Source organism: Lampris incognitus, chromosome 1 (genome assembly GCF_029633865.1).
Source record: "Lampris incognitus isolate fLamInc1 chromosome 1, fLamInc1.hap2, whole genome shotgun sequence".
NCBI lineage: Eukaryota > Metazoa > Chordata > Actinopteri > Lampriformes > Lampridae > Lampris > Lampris incognitus.
This window is the reverse complement of record NC_079211.1, coordinates 102,891,234-102,909,430: the sequence shown is the minus strand read 5'-3', so window position 1 is coordinate 102,909,430 and position 18,197 is coordinate 102,891,234. Positions and strand designations below refer to the sequence as shown.

Sequence of the window (18,197 nt, the reverse complement as noted above, 5' to 3'; positions counted from 1 at the left end):
TGCACGTTGAACCCTGCGCACTGCGTAACGCGGGCGCCTTTAAACGCGCGGCGGCGAGCGCAGCCCTCCCTGGTCAGACACGGACAAGTTAAAGGATAACTCGCGCACTCGGCGCTCACGTCGTGTCATAACGCCGCACAGTCACGCTTGTCCACTTTTCCGAGGAAGATGGCTACGAAGGGCCTGTCGTGGTGTAAGGGCTCCAGCAGACACGTGCTGAACCTGCGGCAGGTGACGAGGTAAAGATGTTTTGGTGGTCCGGACGGTCCACCGCACCTCATTTGTTCAGTCGGGGTGCGTCCATTCAGTTATTATTATGATTATTATTATTATTATTGTTATTATCATTTTGCCCATGCCTAAACTTTTACCAGTCATTAATTATCATTAGTGTCATTATATTTTCGCCATTACGGGAGTTAATGGTGCTTTGCCCAGCAAGTTCAATATCTGTGGCCAGATGTGAATGTAAATCAAATTAAACAGCGCTTCAGCCTAGACTATTTTATATTAATCCCAATAACAGGTACGTGACCGGGGTTATAAGCTGAGAAAACAACAGGAGAGTTTTCCCATATCAACTTTAATCAGTTTCTGGACCGCTGAACTTTGAACCGTACTCCTCTAAGCTAGCTACTGTATCACCGAGGCGCTGCACGAGTCCCCGGAGCCGCTCACTTGTCCGGTGTGCACGCGCAACGGTGCGCGCGTCACCTTCTTGTCCCAGATGCTCAGAGAAAACCCTTACTTATTTTGAAACAAAGTCATTTTAAATGTTGTGGTTACATTTCATGTACACGTGATTGTAGAACAATTGACATTGACAATAAGGGACTCGTTTCCGGTGGTTTGCTCTATTAGAAGTGGTGCAAAAGGTATTTCCTAAACCTGCGTGTGCAGAATTGAGTATGAGTATTTGAAGATGCCAAGTGAATATTCTACATTGAAGAGGATTTCTTTGGATCAGACGTCTAAAGGTTGTTGTTGTTGTTGCTTTTGTTGTTTATTTATCTTAATGCTGAGGGCTGTTTCGATGGGTCATTTTGATCATCTAGTCTACTATAGTTGGCCAGTCTGAGAGAATGCGACAGTCAAATGGATTTTTTTCTCTCTCGACTGAGTTGGAGGCTCAAGGTATTGGTTAATCTCTCACCCAGCCTTCACTCTTATCTCCCTCATAATTTCACAGCTGAAGTGGCTTCAGAAATGGACGTGGTGATTGACGTTGGTGTGCAGCGTCCTCATGCTTATGACATTATTCATTGCCTGGATCCCTACAGATGCACTGTCTGTCTTCTAATGGAAATGCACAGCCAAAGCATGCACACTAAAGCTCTTCCCCGGTGTCTTGGAGTTTGAGATATACTTATTCTGTCTCTTGTTTAAAAATCTTTGCCTTCTTTGTTACTGTGCGTTTTTTTCTTTTGGGACGCTCTAGGCTGAAAAGCCAATTTGTGCAGAAATACGTTTTAGGAAAAAATAATGGAAGGGGGGAGGTGGAACAGTACGTCCATGTTGATCTTATCTCACTATTTAAGCCTATCAAAGATTAACAATGAAATGACTTTGCATCAGAATAGGATTTCAGAAGTATTCTTTTGGCACAGTTGTCTCCTGATAGTTTACAGCTTCCAAAATTTATGCGTTGATTCAGTATTTCAAGTCCTGCTTACAGAGCTATTTTGTCAAGACAATGTGGTTTTGTTTGCACAGCAGTGTTTTGCAGTCACTGTTTCCAAAATAGCCTAAACATGAATTTTAAACAAAATATGTGTACTACCATTTTTAAAAGTCTTTATATTATATTTGAGGCTGGTAAATATTGCATATCTAATTATATTATGTAATTACGTTTTAGTACTCAAATAAAGTTTAAACCCACACCATAATGTAAAGATGATTCATCCTGGTTGCTTTGACAGCCACATAATAGCGTCTTTTCTCCATCCAAACGGAGCAACTACAGATTTGACTGCACAAAGATATTATTGTTTCGAGTCTTATTTCTTTGGTTTCTGTTTTTTTGGGGAGAGTAGATATTTCCATAAATATGGATTGAGATATCCAAGATAAAGTAAGTATAATTTTATCTGTCTGTATATTTGTTTCGTGGTTTCCTCCATATACTCGGATTATTTCACACAGTTCAAGACATTTATGTTAGGTGAAGGGCAGGCTTGAAATTACCCACGAGTATTAGGCTAATGGTTGTGTTTGAACTGGCACTTCTGCCGAGTTACTGCTGGGATGGTCTCCCACAATATCATTCATATATCTCAAGAAATATTGTCAATCACATCTCTTTTAGATGACATTGTTTCCTCTTTTGTTTATTTCATTATGTTGCTGATAATTTAGAGAGAAAGACACTATTTTTGTCATTTTACAGGTTAAAATGAAATTTGTTCTTTGCATTTATCCTATATTATTGTATAGGAGCAGTGGGCAGCTGCAGCACCTGGGGACTGTTGTGGAAACAAAAATATTTTGTCTTTGCAAGGTCTCTGGTGAGAATTGAAATACCAGACAAATGAGGCAGAGTTGTCTTTCTGAATTTAATTCTTGCAAGAGGAGCAACGTCATAATAGAGTGCTATGCAGTCTGTCAGAGAAGCTCAAAGACGGATAGTCCTGCAGCCATGTTTATACACAGAAAACAGGAAAGGGAGAAAGGGAAACGGAATGTCTCGTGGTTACACCTTAGGTAGAACGCCAGTCCAGACCAGTTCTTCGTTTGCGTTTGGATATAGGTCGTGGCCCAAAGTGGTTTCTAATAGCAGAAGTTCACAAGAGTGCAAGTACAGGACAAACAGATAGTCTCTAATGGCAGAAGTTAAACAAAAGTGCAAGTCTAAATTTTGACCAACTCTAAATTTGACCAACTCTAAATTTTGACCAACTCCCTAACATGCATGTCTTTATGCATACGTGTTAGGGTTAAAACATAAAAGGGGACCGGAGGGTGTGCTTCAATTATCGGACATCACATTGCTCAACCTCCCTGGGAAGGTCTACTCTAGGGTGCTGGAAAGGAGGCTCCAACCGATTGTCGAACCTCAGATCCAGGAGGAACAATGCGGATTCTGTCCTGGCCGTGGAACAACAGACCAACTCTTTACTCTTGCAAAAGTGCTGAGGGAGGCATGGGAGTTTGACCAGCCAGTCTACATGTGTTTTATGGACTTGGAGAAGGCTTATGACCATGTACCCCGGGGCACTCTGTAAGCCATCCGGTCCTTGTATAACCCAAGTGAGAGCTGTGTCCACATTCTTGGCACAAAGTCAAACACGTTTTCGGTGGGTGTCGGACTATGCCAAGGTTTTCCCTTGTCTCCAATTCTGTTTGTGATATTCATGGACAGGATCTCAAGGCGCAGCCAAGGTGAGGAGTGTGTCCGTTTTGGGAACCTCAGAATTGCATTTCTGCTCTTCACAGATGATGTGATTTTATTGGCGTCATCAGAATGTGACCTCCGGCGCACACTGAGGAGGTTTGCAGCTGAGTGTGAAATTGCTGGTAAGAGGCAGCACCTCCAAGTCTGAGGCCGTGGTTTTCTACTGGAAAATGATGAATTGCTTCCTCCGGGTTGAGGATGAGTTGTTGCCTCAAGTGAAGGAGTTCAAGTATCTCAGGGTCTTGTTCATGAGTGAGGGTAGGATGGAGCAGGAGACTGACGGGCGGATTGGTGCAGCATCAGCGGTATTGCGGACATTGTACCAGACCGTTGTGGTGAAGAGGGAGCTGAACCAGAAGGCAAAGCTCTCAATTTACCAGTCAATCTTTATTTTAACGCTCACCTATGGTCATGAGCTTTGGGTAGTGACCGAAAGGGTGAGATCATGGATACAAGTGGTTGAAATGAGTTTCCTCCGTAGGGTGTCTGGACTCAGCCTTAGAGATAGGGTGAGGAGCTCGTACATCTGGAGGAACCTCGTAGTAGAGCCGCTGCTCCCTCGGTCGAAAGGAGCCAGTCGAGGTGGTTCGGGCATCTGATTAGGATGCCTCCAGGGGGCCTTCCTTTGGAGGTTTTCCAGGCATGTCTTACTGGGAGGAGACCCCGGGGTAGACCCAGAACTCGCTGGAGGGACTACATGTCCAGTCTGGCCTGGGAACACCTTGGAATCCCCCAGTAGGAGCTGGAAGGGCATAGCTGGGGAGAGGGACATCTTAAGTGCCCTACTTAGCTTGCTGCCATCGCGACCTGATCCCGGAGTAGCGGCTGATGATGAGATGAGATGAGATGCATGTCTTTTTGATGGTGGGAGGAAACCAGAGCACCCGGAGGAAACCCACACAGACACAGGGAGAACATGCAAACTCCACACAGAAAGGACCTGGGATGGCCTGGGTTTCGAACCCAGGACCTTCTTGCTGTGAGGCAACAATGCTAACCACTATGCACACAGTGATTAGCACTGTGTCCATGTTGTTGCTTTAGGGCCTTTTCATTAACATTTCCGTTGTCCTGTTTGTTTTCCAGGTGGTTTGCAGAGAGCAGCGACAAAGGCTGGTTCCGTTCCTTGTTTGTGCACAAAGTGGATGCCAGGAAAGACGCCCATTCCAACCTCTTGTCAAAGAAGGAGACCAGTAACCTGTATAAAATGCAATGTAGGCACATAACTCCTGCCAACAGCAATCATGACTCCTGCCAATAGTAATCGTGCCGTCCGTGAGGAAATGCTTATTTACTCTTAAGCGGGGGGTTAGGGAGAGTCGAATCCAAGCGAATATGATACAATTACACTATATTGTATTGAATTCAGTTTAGCAATCTCTATGGCATTCGGTTTGTCTCCACAGGAAGCAGTGAATTAATTGCCATAATTTAATGAGTATTGGCCCTGGGGACTTGGGCGTACACTAAACATTGCACGAGAGTTGAGGCCGGGGGAATGCATTGATGAATGTTAAGTATCCAGGAACACGCGGCAAATGGCTAGCATCGATAATCACGCATTGAACCACATAGATGTATGAAGTCTATGAAGTGTGACGCATCTGCTTCATTCTCATCCTCTTTATACGGTCATAGCCTTGTCTTCACGTTCTTGAGAAATGCATTCTTCTTTTCCACTATTGATCTTTTTAATGGGGTACAACGCACCATGTCGGGCTTGGGATTTGAACATTGTCATGCGTAGCCAATTGAAAATGATTTGCTGTTGCTTATAGGATTTTTTTTTTTTGTCTAGCCATATCGAACTGTGAAATTACCTCAGTGGATGATCACTGCTTGTATTTTTAAAAAAAATACTACGACGAAACATCCATTTTTGGTCTCCTTCTTCCTCAGTTCACAATGTCAAGCCAGAGTGCCTGGAAGCGTATAACAGTCTAGAGTGAGTGTCTTCTTTGTATTTGCTTTTCATTGCTTTGCTGTTTGGCTCTCCTTGTTGATCATTTGCTCTAAGTGTGCAGCCTTCTGTGACATAAATAGGTTTAAGCATCATTTGTTTTGCTTATTGTTTATGGATTTTGGTACGTGTTCATGGTGGTGGTCGCTTGACCTAAGTCAAAATAAGTCCAGCGAATTAAACGAAATCAATTTCAATTGGACTAACCAACCATTAACTAATAAGCTAATAGAAAATGTGCTTCAGAAGAAGTGAGAAATTGGGTTTTCATTTGCCCTGGTAACACGGATCTCGGTAGCCTGTAGTACGCCAAAGGCTGGCTTGCATAAGGTGTCCTGTGGTGTGAATGAAGTAGTCCATTTTGGGTAAAACCTCACACCACCCTGCACGGTGATGTGAGGTTTTTGGTTTTTTTTACTTCAGGATTGAGGTACAGAATAAGCTCAGTCTCGACCAGGACTACCCATGTGAAGTGGTAGGAAGCTGGAATACCTGGTACGGGGACCAGGACCAAGCTGGTAAGAAGTACCCCAGCACTGCACGCAACCAGATAACAAAAACCACACATTTCCTTATAAGCACAGTGGTGGTCAGTTATTGTGTATATTGCGTGTGTATAAAGTATTTTTATAGAGAAATTGCAAAATGAAAAATATTGATCACACTCAAAGGTGAAGGCGTCGCTCGAGTTGTCTTTTTGAAATATGGTGCAACACCGACACCTGCTGCTTTATTTGTGCAGTGCATCTTTGGCGATACAGAGGAGGCTACCCAGCCCTGACCGAATGCCTGAAGAAATTAAACAATAACCAGGTAGGTTGTCTTTTGACTGTAAAGTGCGTTTGTTATTTTACAACAAGTTTGTTATTTTACAACAAATTTGGGGGGAAATGGGGGGGGGGGGTGTCACCAGCCACATTCAAGATCAAATTGATTTGCTTGAATTGAGTAAGACTGAATACACATGTGTGAATGAGAGGGAGGACAGTGGAATGGTGAGGATGCAAGGAGTAGAGGTGATGAAGGCGTATGAGTTTAAATACTTGGGGTCAACTGTCCAAAGTAATGGGGAGTGCAGAAGAGATGTGAAGAAGAGAGTGCAGGCAGGGTGGAGAAGAGTGTCAGGAGTGATTTGCGACAGAAGGGTACCAGCAATAGTTAAAGGGAAGGTTTACAAGATGGTTGTGAGACCAGCTATGTTATATGGTTTGGAGGCAGTGTCACTGACGAAAAGACAGGAGGCAGAGCTGGAGGTGGCAGAGATGCTAAGATTTTCATTGGGAGTGATGAAGGACAGGATTAGGAACGTGTATATTAGAGGGACAGCTCAGGTTGGACGGTTTGGAGACAGTGCAAGAGAGGCAAGATTGAGATGGCTCGGACATGTGTGGAGGAGAGATGCTGGGTATATTGGGAGAAGGATGCTGAATATGGAGCTGCCAGGGAACAGGAAAAGAGAAAGGCCAAAGAGGAGGTTTATGGATGTGGTGAGAGAGGACATGCAGGTGGCTGGTGTGACAGAGGAAGATGCAGAGGACAGGAAGAGATGGAAACGGATGATCCACTGTGGCGACCCCTAACGGGAGCAGCCAAAAGTAGTAGTAGTTGATTTGCTTGAATTGGAGCTGATTTATCATTCCCTAATGGCTTCTGCATTGGTTATCATTCTGTTTGCTTGTGTTTTTGCAATTTCACCTTTTTGAATTTTTTTTTCTCTTCTGAAGGAGTATCTGGAGTTTCGGAAAGAAAGGGCGAAAATGCTGATTTCAAGGCGGAATCAGCTTCTCCTGGAGTTTAGCTTCTGGAATGAGCCTCAGCCCCGATCTGGACCCAACATCTATGAAATGCGCTCCTACAAACTGAAGGTAACTACTATATGACTCAAAGAAAGCACTCTCCTCAAATACTGAAATTTAATCTGTAGCCTTAGTTCTCATGATGATTTTACCTATGTTGTTGTTTGTTGTTGTTGTAACAAAATAACCTATATCATTGCAACATATAGATTCGCCAATTATTCGTTAGAGAAATGAAAATAGAAACTGTTGCAGGAACTATATATATATACATATATAAAAACTTAGCACAAAAAATAATAAGGAAATTTGTGTTTGGTAGATGATTTCTTTGTTGTAACAATGCTTCTTGGCAATAAATCTTATATCAGGCACCTGAGTGTCAGCACCTGGGGTACCAGAAGCTCAAAACAAGAGTCAATAGCAACAGTAAAATAAGCTGTTTGGCATTGGCAGAGAAGATTGGCAAATTTTTCATGGGCGCAACCCACATACTCAGCTCTGCTGCTCATCCCACAAATACATGTTCCTTACAAATGTGGCACCATTAAAAGGGAAATAAACAGGCTTTCCATAAGATTTACTGCCAAGAAGCATTGTTACAAGAAAGAAATAATCTACCAAACACAAATTTCCTTACTTTTTGTGCTAAGTATATATATGTAGAGAGAGAGAGAGAGAGAGAGAGAGAGAGAGAGAGAGAGTTTTAAAAAGTACATTTATTCCAAATACGCAACAGTCCAACAGCTTACACCCAAATACAATCATCTCTTCATAATCTAGCTCATACAAAAAAACGTTTCAGGGGAAAACAAAACCCATTGGGTGGTCCAAACAAGTATTCGTAAAAAACACCTCCTTCAGACAGTTTTTACATCGTAGCTGTAAAATAAGTCCTGTGTGCGGCATGGAGACCTCATGTCGAGCAGCTGAGCTACAGCCTTGGTGTTGTTGAGTCCCAATCCTGCTGCAGCAACTATGCGCTGTGGGGTGATGGTCGGGGAGGGAAACAGTTCCTGGGAAATCCTGGAAGGCACCAGTCATAGACAACCAGCCTGGTTCCATGTATCAGTGGCTCCTCCAGCAGCAGGAGGAAGAATGCCCGGTGCAACACACTTGTCAACCAGCCTGGTCTTAAACATCATCAACAACATTGACCAGGACGGGACATGATTTGTCTTTATATTGCCTCTGACTCTTCATGTTGTAATTCTTGTTTAATTTTCAGAACATTTTCCGTAACCTGTATATCTCCTGATCAGTGTAGCCGCATCCATCTTTGTGTCCCATCTGGGATTTAACAGAGTACTGAAACAGCTCTTTGTCTGCAAAGAAGTCCTCAAGTTTGACATTTCTCAAACTTTTTGTTCGTTGCAAGAATTTCTTAATTTGGCGTGCATCGTAGTACTCCTGCTGTGCTACCCCTGACAACTGGGGGGAAGTGTGAGTCTGGCTGTCTACACCACCATCCTCCTCAAACTCATCTTTAGACATTTGTACCTCTGGCTGCTTCTTCTTTAATACAGGTACCCGGCTGCCTATACCACAGTCCCCTTCCTCCTCCTCTTCCTCCATACTCAACTCATCCCCAGACAGGTGCTCCTCGTACTGCCTGCTTCTCTCCCTTGTCAATGCTCCTTTCTTGGCTTGAAAGCCACTCGTTTTAGCTGCTTGCTTTCTCTTCAGCACAGGAACCTTACAGACTTTTTCGTCTTCCAGCAAGTCCTCCTCAGTGCTCAACACTACACCTTCTGAAACTCCACCTGTAGTGTTTGATACCATTGCCTGTTCACGTTGTGCTTTGTTTTCAACATTTACATATTCCTGTTTAGACTTCTCACTCTGTTTAGGTGGTTCAGTTTTGTCGCTGTGATCTGGACTCTGTCCCTTTTCTGTTGTCTCTTCGCTGTTCTGCCTGGTTTCACTCTGTTCATGTCCTCTCGCTTCACTCTGCGTTTTGCCCTCAGAGGAGTGTTTCTCAGGACATGCCCGAACCAAATGACCCTCTCCCCCACAGCCAAAACACTTCAAGGTCCCAGAGCTTACAAAGATGACATAGGCAAAATCATCCACCTTCACCCTAAAAGCCACATCCAAGTCTTGGTCTTGTTTGTTCAGGATCATGTGAACCTGTCGTCTGTGTGAAACTACATGGCGCACCAGCGGCGATTTGCAGCCAGACAGACAGTTTCCTGATGGACGAGACTACTTTTCCATACCTCGACAGCTCTCTTGTCAAAAACTCATCGGAGATGAACGGCGGGATGTTCGAAATGGTGACTCTTGTCGACGGCGTGGTAAGCGGCAACACCGACACCAAACTGTCATTAACAACAACGCTGCTTCAACCACCTGGTGTGCCTTGGCTACAGCGTCGACAAAAATCACCACAGCGCCGTTCATGCTATCAGCAGATTTAATGCTGCTGTGACCCACAACCTCCCCCACTGCCAGGGCACAGTCCTCCACCGAACACAGAAAACTAGGCGATACTTTAATTAAGTCCATGTTCCCTGGTGAGTTTGCTAAATTCCATGCCGGCGTTTAGCATGCCACCCAGTAAGCGCTGGTCGACCACAAACACGCACACACACAAAACCCCTTGAAACCCCCTTATATACACAAACCAAGCCAGTAACCCTACAAAACACACCATGTACAATATTTGCACGGAAAAAATGGCAAAAAAGATAGAAAAACGCTCACAACCGCTCTCAGGCGTCTGCTCAGCACGCTCACTCGCACTTCCGCTCAGAGAGAGAGAGAGAGAGAGAGAGAGAGAGAGAGAGAGAGAGAGAGAGAGAGAGAGAACAGTAAGCAAGCTAAAGGAAAAAAAACAACAAAAAATAAGCAACATACACAAAATAAAAGGAGACCGCAAAAAGTTATGGATAATACAGAAGTTATTACATTAGAGAAAACAGTAAATAATGGATAGAAAGATCAGTCAAAGATAATAAAATGAAATACAGTTATATAGCATGGTTTACCAATCACATCCTTCTCCTGGATCACCACCTTGCCGTGGTGGAGAAGCTTGAATGTACCAATGATCCCAAGAGCTATGCCGTCCAGAGCGTGGCTCCTGGTAGGGTCACCCAAGACGGATAGGTCAAGGGGCAAGTTCCAGATGAAGCATGAGCCAACAAAGACCTCGACGGTGGAGCTGGTGGAAGATGTCTCCAGGTCAAAACTGCGGTGAAGGTGGATGAAGGCTACAACAGAGGGTGGTCCCCAACGTCTTGGTTCTCCATGCCATTGGACTCTGCCCCCCCCCCCCCGCCAAGGACCGTGTGGTGGCTGCAGGTGCATCAGCCGCTCCACGTAAAAAGCTGTCAGGCACAGGATCGGCCTCTACACCCACCTGAAGACCCAGAGGGAGGACAGTCATATTTGATCCTGAGTGACCACCAATGATGTTGACCAGTCACATGGTCGTGGAGATGAAATGTTTTACATAAAAGTTTGAATTGCTGCAGCAGCATGAGACCCGTTAGACAGGGATGAACTACAACCGCTGTTCATTTTAGCAGTGGGCCTTTCTGGTATGCAGATGTCAACAAAACATGAAATACAATTTCTTTGGGGTTATAGGTTCGAGCCAGCTCTTCAAAATAGTCTTTTTAACTGCCATTGAAGCCACCGAGACTATTTTAAGTTGTTGGTTGTCAGAAAAATGTTTGGGAAATGTTTGGGTTGTACCCAATAAGGACCTCTGTCACGTTTCGCCACAGGTCCGTAACAGTGTCACACAGCCAAAACACGTGCATGTAGCTCCCTACTTAACATGGGAACCTTCGTCACAAAAAGGAGAGTTAAAGAGCATCGTTTTAAGATTTGTACCTCTTTTCTGTGTGGTTAAGCACTGTGAGCCAGTCCTGGCTCTACGTGACTTGTTTTCCCGTAAATTTAATAAGAAAACAACAAAAATCCAAAATACAGGAGTGCATGAAACATCTCTTTGTGCAGGTCCTGGATGACCCCGTTGACTTGTTTTTCAGTCATAACTTCGTCAAAAATAGTTTGGAAAACACAACCTTTGACTTTCTGATTGAACGCTGTCATTCTTTCCCCAGCAAACATTGCTGATGTGTCGATGCAGCACAACACTGTCGAAAGATGTAGTATCTTGACTACATGAAACAAGCACACACACAGGATTTGTTTACTTGTATATTGATGAAAACTTTTGGGCGCACAACACAACACAGCACAGCCATCTCGGCAGGCATCCATTACACAACAGCACTACATCTGGGGAGGGTTCGAGGTAGTAATGGGTAAACCAATTTACTGCTACTGCCACCTAGTGGACATACAGGTAAGTGGATCTGGTTTATTACACAAGTTACTACACTCCCCCACCTTTAGGCTAACAAAAAGTTTCTCCACAGGGCTGTTAGGGCGTCCGGGTAATGTAGTGGTCTATTCTGTTGCCTACCAACACAAGGATCGGCGGTTCGATTCCCCGTGTTACCTCCGGCTTGGTCGGGTGTCCCTGCAGACACAATTGGCCATGTCTGCGGGTGGGTTGCCGGATGAGGGTATGAGTCCTGGTTGCTGCACTAGCGCCCCCTCTGGTCGGACGGGGCACCTGTTCGGGGGGGGGGACTGGGGGGAATAGCGTGATCCTCTCACGCGCTACGTCAGCCTGGCGAAACTCCTCACTGTCAGGTGAAAAGCGGCTGGCGACTCCAAATGTATCGGAGGAGGCATGTGGTAGTCTGCGGCCCTCCCTGGACCAGCAGAGGGGGTGGAACAGTGACCAGGACGGCTCGGAAGAGTGGAGCAGTTGGCCGGATACAATTGGGGAGAAAAAGGGGGGGGGGGTCATGTCTGTTGTTACACCTTCATGTGTCGGAGCTGTGCCCCTACTGAAGGCAAGAAGCAGCTCTGCAATTTTATTTTTTTCATCACGACTCTTTATTCAAAGGAGTTGAATCAAGTGCAACTTGGTATATATCCGTGAAACGGATATATACCAAGTCCAGTTGCACTTGATTCAACTCCTTTGGATAACTATGACCTGGATGAATGAGAACATTCACAGACATATCACGACTCTTTCCCTTCTTTTTTCTTGACTTTTCTGCTCTATCCTCTTTGCTCTTCATTTCAGCCAGGAACCATGATCGAGTGGGGAAACCACTGGTAAGACTTTGTACAACTGGATTTTTTTTGGTTTTTTTGGTATGAGTCATGTAAATACTGGCTGTGTGCCACATGTAAATATTATTTATATGTACTTGTTTGTTAATTATACCTCTTATAATAGGGCGAGGGCAATCAAATACAGACAGGAAAACAATGAGGCAGTGGGCGGGTTTTTCTCACAGATTGGTGACCTGTACGTGGTGCATCACTTATGGGGTGAGTACACGTGCACACAAATGGTGTCTCAATAAAGGCACTGCTTTTACTGGCAAAAAAAGAAATCCATAACTCTCAGATGCACTAGCCATGCTTCAAATGTTAAGGGAGCTTTTATAAAGTGGGAAAAAAAATTGACTTTTAATCAGGTGTGTTTGTGTAAACTGTTTTTTTATCTGTTTAATAATAATCTCCCCAGGCACAACACTGTCAGCAAATATTTGCAAGAAAAAAGCACTTGTAGAAAGTTCGGGTTTGCAGTTTATTGCTCTCATGAGCGCCTATGTTTCTATCGAGACATCGACTTTTTCCCTTTGAAGAAATGGGGGAAAAAAAGTTCGGTAACAGTTTCTATGAAGCTTGCATCTGTAATGCCCTATAAGCATCTATAATGCCCTATAAGCATCTATTGCATCTATAACGGCCATACTTTCCCATAATGTGTATTACAATGACTAATGGCTATGGCTGAAGACTGAAATAACACTGAAGTCTCATGATGCATCTCTACAAAGCTTCAGCAAAACAAGTTGGCTATGATGCATTATGACATCTGACAGATAAACAGGCTAATGATGACATATTTATAATGAATAAATCCATTTTAAATTGACATTGTATCACAAAGGTGGTTATGAGGTGTTGTGAGGGCGTATACATGGTTATAATGAATCTTACAATGACTTATAGCTACACTTATAGGGCATTATAGATGTTTATAGGGTGTTATAGATGCAAGCTTCATAGAATATGCTAATGTTTTTGTGGTTTCTGTTTCATATGTTTAAAGCTTACAAAAGCCTCCAGTCACGAGAGGACACCAGGAACTTGGCCTGGCTGAAGGACGGTTGGGACTCCAGTGTGTATTACACAGGTAGGTAGGGGAGATAACAAACACAAGATGCACTCAAGGGGAAAATATACAACTAGGCCAAAGGGCCTACGTGCCTCATGCAGACGTAAACTGCACCGTTATGCCTGTGGTGTTGTGTGTTTGTGGATACAGGTTGGTATTTGTATGAGACGATGTAAAGCTAACTTAATTTTTTCCCCTGTCCCTGAGCTTGGCTTGTGGACATTTGGTTTGCCCGTTGACAATTCTGTTAACCTGTTTGTTAAAGCTCAAATTTACTTTAAAAATGTTTTACCTTAGGGCATCCAGGTAGTGTGGCGGTCCATTCCGTTGCCTACCAACAAGGGGATTGTCAGTTCGAATCCCCGCGTTACCTCCAGCTTGGTTGGGTTACCCTACAGACACAATTGACCGTGTCTGCGGGTGGGAAGCCGAATGTGGTTATGTGTCCTGGTCGCTGCACTAGCGCCTCCGCCTCCGCCTCCTCTGATCAGTCGGGGCGCCTGTTCAGGGAGAACGGGGAACTGGGGGGAATAAGTGTGATCCTCCCATGCGCCACGTCCCCCTGGTGAAATGCCTCACTGTCAGGTGAAAAGAAGCGGCTGGCGACTCCACATGTATCGGAGGAGGCATGTGGTAGTCTGCAGCCCTCCCCGAGTCGGTAGAGGGGGTGGAGCAGTGACTGGGACAGCTCGAAAGAGTGAGGTAATTGGCCGGATACAATTGGGGAGAAAAGGGGGGGGGGTCCAAAACGGAACAAAAAAAAATTACCTTAGTTCTCAGTTTAGGCTTACATTTATGGACAGAGTAGCCTTCCTCATTCATGGCAATGAAGATTGCAGCCAAAAGGATGATGTGGTTTCATTCAGTTCATGACAGTGTGGTGCCATCTGGTGCTTCATGTCGCCGAGCCAGTTTATTAGAATGGCTAGAACCTTTGCATTGCTGGATTTAGTACTCGCATGTAACTTTTCTGAAAAATGAAGAGTCATTTTAATTCCCGAATGAAGCCCTGTGGGATGCCTCATGTAGTATCTGCTAAAGATGAATAATAATTGTCTGTGCTGACTAAAAACCATTGCATCCAAGTTAGCTGTTCTGATGTCAGAAAAACAGAAATTGAACCAGAACGTGTTAGGCCATCTAATATAATGGTATTTTCTGTGGAATCAAACATTGCACTGAGGTCTTGAAGAATGGGAAAGGATCATCCCCCCAGCACTGGCTACTAGATAGAGCTGGTCCTTGTAACCCTAACAATTTCTGCTGTGAAGTAATCGAAAAGTGAAGATATGATCGCACAATTTTAGATTACCTACCCAGGTGGTGGAGATAGGTTTTTGTAAAGACCTTGTATGAACACAACAGTTGAAAGACTGGCCTGTAGATTATTGGAGGCAAGGGCTCGAGACTAGGTCTTTTGAAGGGTTTCAATCGAGGGAAATTAAACTTAAAGGTAAAACGTTGTGGTCAAAAATATATTGAGAATGGAGAGAATCCATCCAGTGGTGACATCAATGCTATTACAACCTGAATTGATTTTTTAATCCTTTTTTTTTACTTATGCTTATAAAAGTGGAACACTAAACCCTTAAAATGTTTCTATGTGTTCCTCACCAGTGCCTCTGATCAGAAGCATGGAGTCCAGAATAATGATTCCCACCAAGAGCTCCCCATTACAGTGAGGAGGAGGCTCAAGCCACAGCCTGGATGTCATGAACCAGTGGAAATCTAATTTATTCACTCATTGGTGTACTGACCAGTAGCAAAGTTTAATTTTGCTCATTGTAAAATTATTTTTTTTGCCCCCCCCCCCCCGCACATTTGATATTGCAAATGTCAACTACAAGGCATCTTCTACAATCAAATATGCACCATAGTCAATATGGTATGCGTGGCAATAGATATTGTACTGTACATATTTTAGGAATATTGAACTACTGATATTTCAGAAATCAGAAATGTGAACAAAAATGTGATATTTTTTTTTCCTTCTTCAGATGTTTAAAATAACACTCAACTACGTGACATGTCACGTAGTTGAGTGATGAAATGTATCTGTCAATAAACATTGTATCCAGATGAACTGATTCAACCTTCTTTGATTTTCTTACCTGGATTATTGAGCATTCATCAAGACAATACTTTGTAGCATTTCAATACAAGGAGGATGCAAGTCTAACTACTTGATGACCTGTTTATTTACTGTTGTTGGTTTTTTGATAGCTACTTGATTGGTCATTTGTCTGGTTTCCAACCGCTGCTGTAACCCTAAGAGGGCGTGCCATCATGAGCATGTGTTTATACATTCTACTGAATGAGATCATATTTAGATTTATAGGTATGACTGAGAGATGTCTTTTTGACATGAATAAAGATACTAGCCTGCTCTACCTCCCTAGTATATAAAGAAAAATGTCATTTCAAAGGTCATTTAAGTCAGTGGATCTCAACCTTTTCAAGTCACGACCTCCCAGAATAATCAGGTTGGTGTTCGCGACACCCCCCCCCCCATAGCACTGTAATATAACACATGGAAGCTACCAGACTGACACAGCAGGACCATTGCTTTGCCCGCAGACAACAACAACTGATTCGATTTTGGCTTTAATTAGTGTTTTTAGATTTATTGAAATAACGGCACCTCATGTGCACACACACTTTGACTCTCACAGACACACTCAATAAACTCTATTCTAAAGCAAATTATATGACTGACACAGGCAATGTAATATAAAAGCCATTCCCTGGTCTAAGATATGTTATTTTATTTTTTTCTCCACAACCAACTAGAAACCCCTGGAAATTATCTCGCAACCCCCAGGTTGAGAACCAATGATTTAACTGTTCTCTCTTTGGTGAGTATTGATTTAATTTTAATTTTTGTATTTAATTGCAGTAATAAATATCAAGTCAGCTTGAACAAAATTTCCAGTCTTAAGTATTCAGTACTGAATTTGAAAAATGAGGAAGATGTCTACAGAAATCAGATCCAATTACATTTCCTGTCTTATATGTTTAATTTCTTATGGGAAAAAAAGACATGAACTCAAATCAAGCAACAAAAATGATCAAATCTAGAAAACATTTCTGCTAGCTGCGTGGCTAATTTAAATTTTCCATCCATTGGAATGTTTCAGTGGACACCTTCTAAAGTCTTATAGAGGTTTAATGGTGTAGACATAGAACATCTCATCATCTGATGTCTGCAGTATATCCATCAAAGCGCCAATGTCCAAGAATTAGCAATCAAATTAATGTCAGCAGCACGGATCGCTGTGGATAAACATGTTGAATGGGGTTGTAAATGTAATTTCAGTACATACATAGGTTGGTAGTTTGCCTTGTAATGTTGACAGCCTATAAGAAGTTTCACACATGTTTTACACTTATGAGAAATTTGTGAGTGGTTATGTATCGCTGTGTGCACGGTACCCCAGTGGTTAGCACTGTTGCCTCACAGCAAGAAAGTCCTGGGTTCAAACCCAGGTCCTTTCTGTGTGGAGTTTGCATGTTCTCCCCATGTCTGCATGGGTTTCCTCCCACCATCAAAAAGACATACATGTTAGGGTTAATACCCCTGTCTGTGCTCCTGAGCAAGGCAATGGAAAGAAAAACTAGAGTTGATCCCCGGGCACTGCAGCTGCCCACTGCTCCTATATAATAGGCTGGGTTAAATGCAGAGAACACATTTAATTGTAACCTACAATTTAATTGTAACCTACGTATATCACAAAATAAAGTGGCTTTCTTTCTTACTCAGAGGCTGCCATGTTATCAGCCTCTTGCTGTCACACGGGCTTAATACTGAGAAACTTCACTGGCGGCAATGAGTGTGTTTACATGCAAACCAGAAATCTGATTAGGACATAGTTTATGCCAATATTTTGATTATTGCATACACATGGATACTGGTAATGCAATAAGTAGCTGTGTCCACATGTGCCTCAAGGAAACAATGTATTTATTGTTTCTCTCTATCTCTTCACCCTTTAACCTGTGCAATGGATTCTCCTCACTTTAATCTCTATGCAGTTTTATTTTTGGTTAGCTGACAACATTACTGGAAGTATGAACTGTATTACTGGAAGTATTGCTGAAAGTATATCATTATTAATATACTTATTACTTTACATAATTCTGAATTTACCCCCTAAGGCTTAGTTATGCAGTGTGACATTACATAGTAAGAGCCTAAAATTGTAGACTTAATTTTTCATCACTACAACCAATTGCTTGTTTTGGAAGGTTGGTGCAGGGTAGGGCTACATCAGGTCAGTGTGCAGAGGAAAGACCTAATCTGCAACAAACCCAGGAGGCTGTTTTCCTCTGTGTTCCTCTATTGACAATGGAGTTTCCTCTGGAAGGTCGAGGGTCCCTCTCTGGAGTGCTTGTCCGAAGATGGAGCGGGCCAAGACTCTTCCACCGCTGCTACTCCCATTAGCGCCTACATCCCTAAAGCAGTACCTGGCATAGGGGTGAGGTATGACGCTGAGGTGTTCATGCAAAACTCCACCATCCTACACAGTGAACATCATTAACTACATTACACACCTGGCATCTACAACTGCCAAGAAAACAACTGAGAATGTTCCCTTGTAGATGGAGAGATCTGAATTTGGAGGAGCCTTGATGAACATGCGTCCCATCAATGGCTCTTGCACAGTTACTAACTAGGAAAGTTGGTCTCTAAGAGAAGCAGCAATGGACCTCCAGTCCTCCTGAGATGGAACAGGCATTTAACCTGCAACCAGGGAGCTCCAGATTTCCCTTTCCACCTCAGCAATAATGTCAGATACTGCAGAGATACCAACCTGGCAGCTG

General features: G+C 43.4%; 1 protein-coding gene across 1 annotated transcript; it reads left to right on the top strand.

Moving 5' to 3' along the window:
- nipsnap1 (nipsnap homolog 1 (C. elegans)) lies at positions 1 to 15,447 on the top strand. Its single transcript, XM_056286484.1, has 10 exons — positions 1 to 239; positions 4,481 to 4,608; positions 5,294 to 5,339; positions 5,778 to 5,872; positions 6,097 to 6,167; positions 7,079 to 7,219; positions 12,270 to 12,301; positions 12,426 to 12,520; positions 13,311 to 13,394; positions 14,994 to 15,447. The coding sequence occupies exons 1-10, from the start codon at positions 169 to 171 to the stop codon at positions 15,056 to 15,058; spliced, it is 828 nt and encodes a 275-aa protein (XP_056142459.1). The 5' UTR covers positions 1 to 168; the 3' UTR covers positions 15,059 to 15,447.
- The last annotated feature ends 2,750 nt before the right edge of the window (positions 15,448 to 18,197 follow it).

What these genes read in the sequence shown, in the direction of transcription:
- nipsnap1 (XM_056286484.1), top strand. Translation starts at nt 169, where the DNA reads ATGGCTACGAAGGGCCTGTCGTGGTGTAAGGGCTCCAGCAGACACGTG. An exon ending in AACCTGCGGCAGGTGACGAG is followed by an intron (nt 240 to 4,480) that starts GTAAAGATGTTT and finishes TTTGTTTTCCAG; the next exon opens with GTGGTTTGCAGAGAGCAGCG. An exon ending in ATCGAGTGGGGAAACCACTG is followed by an intron (nt 12,302 to 12,425) that starts GTAAGACTTTGT and finishes CTCTTATAATAG; the next exon opens with GGCGAGGGCAATCAAATACA.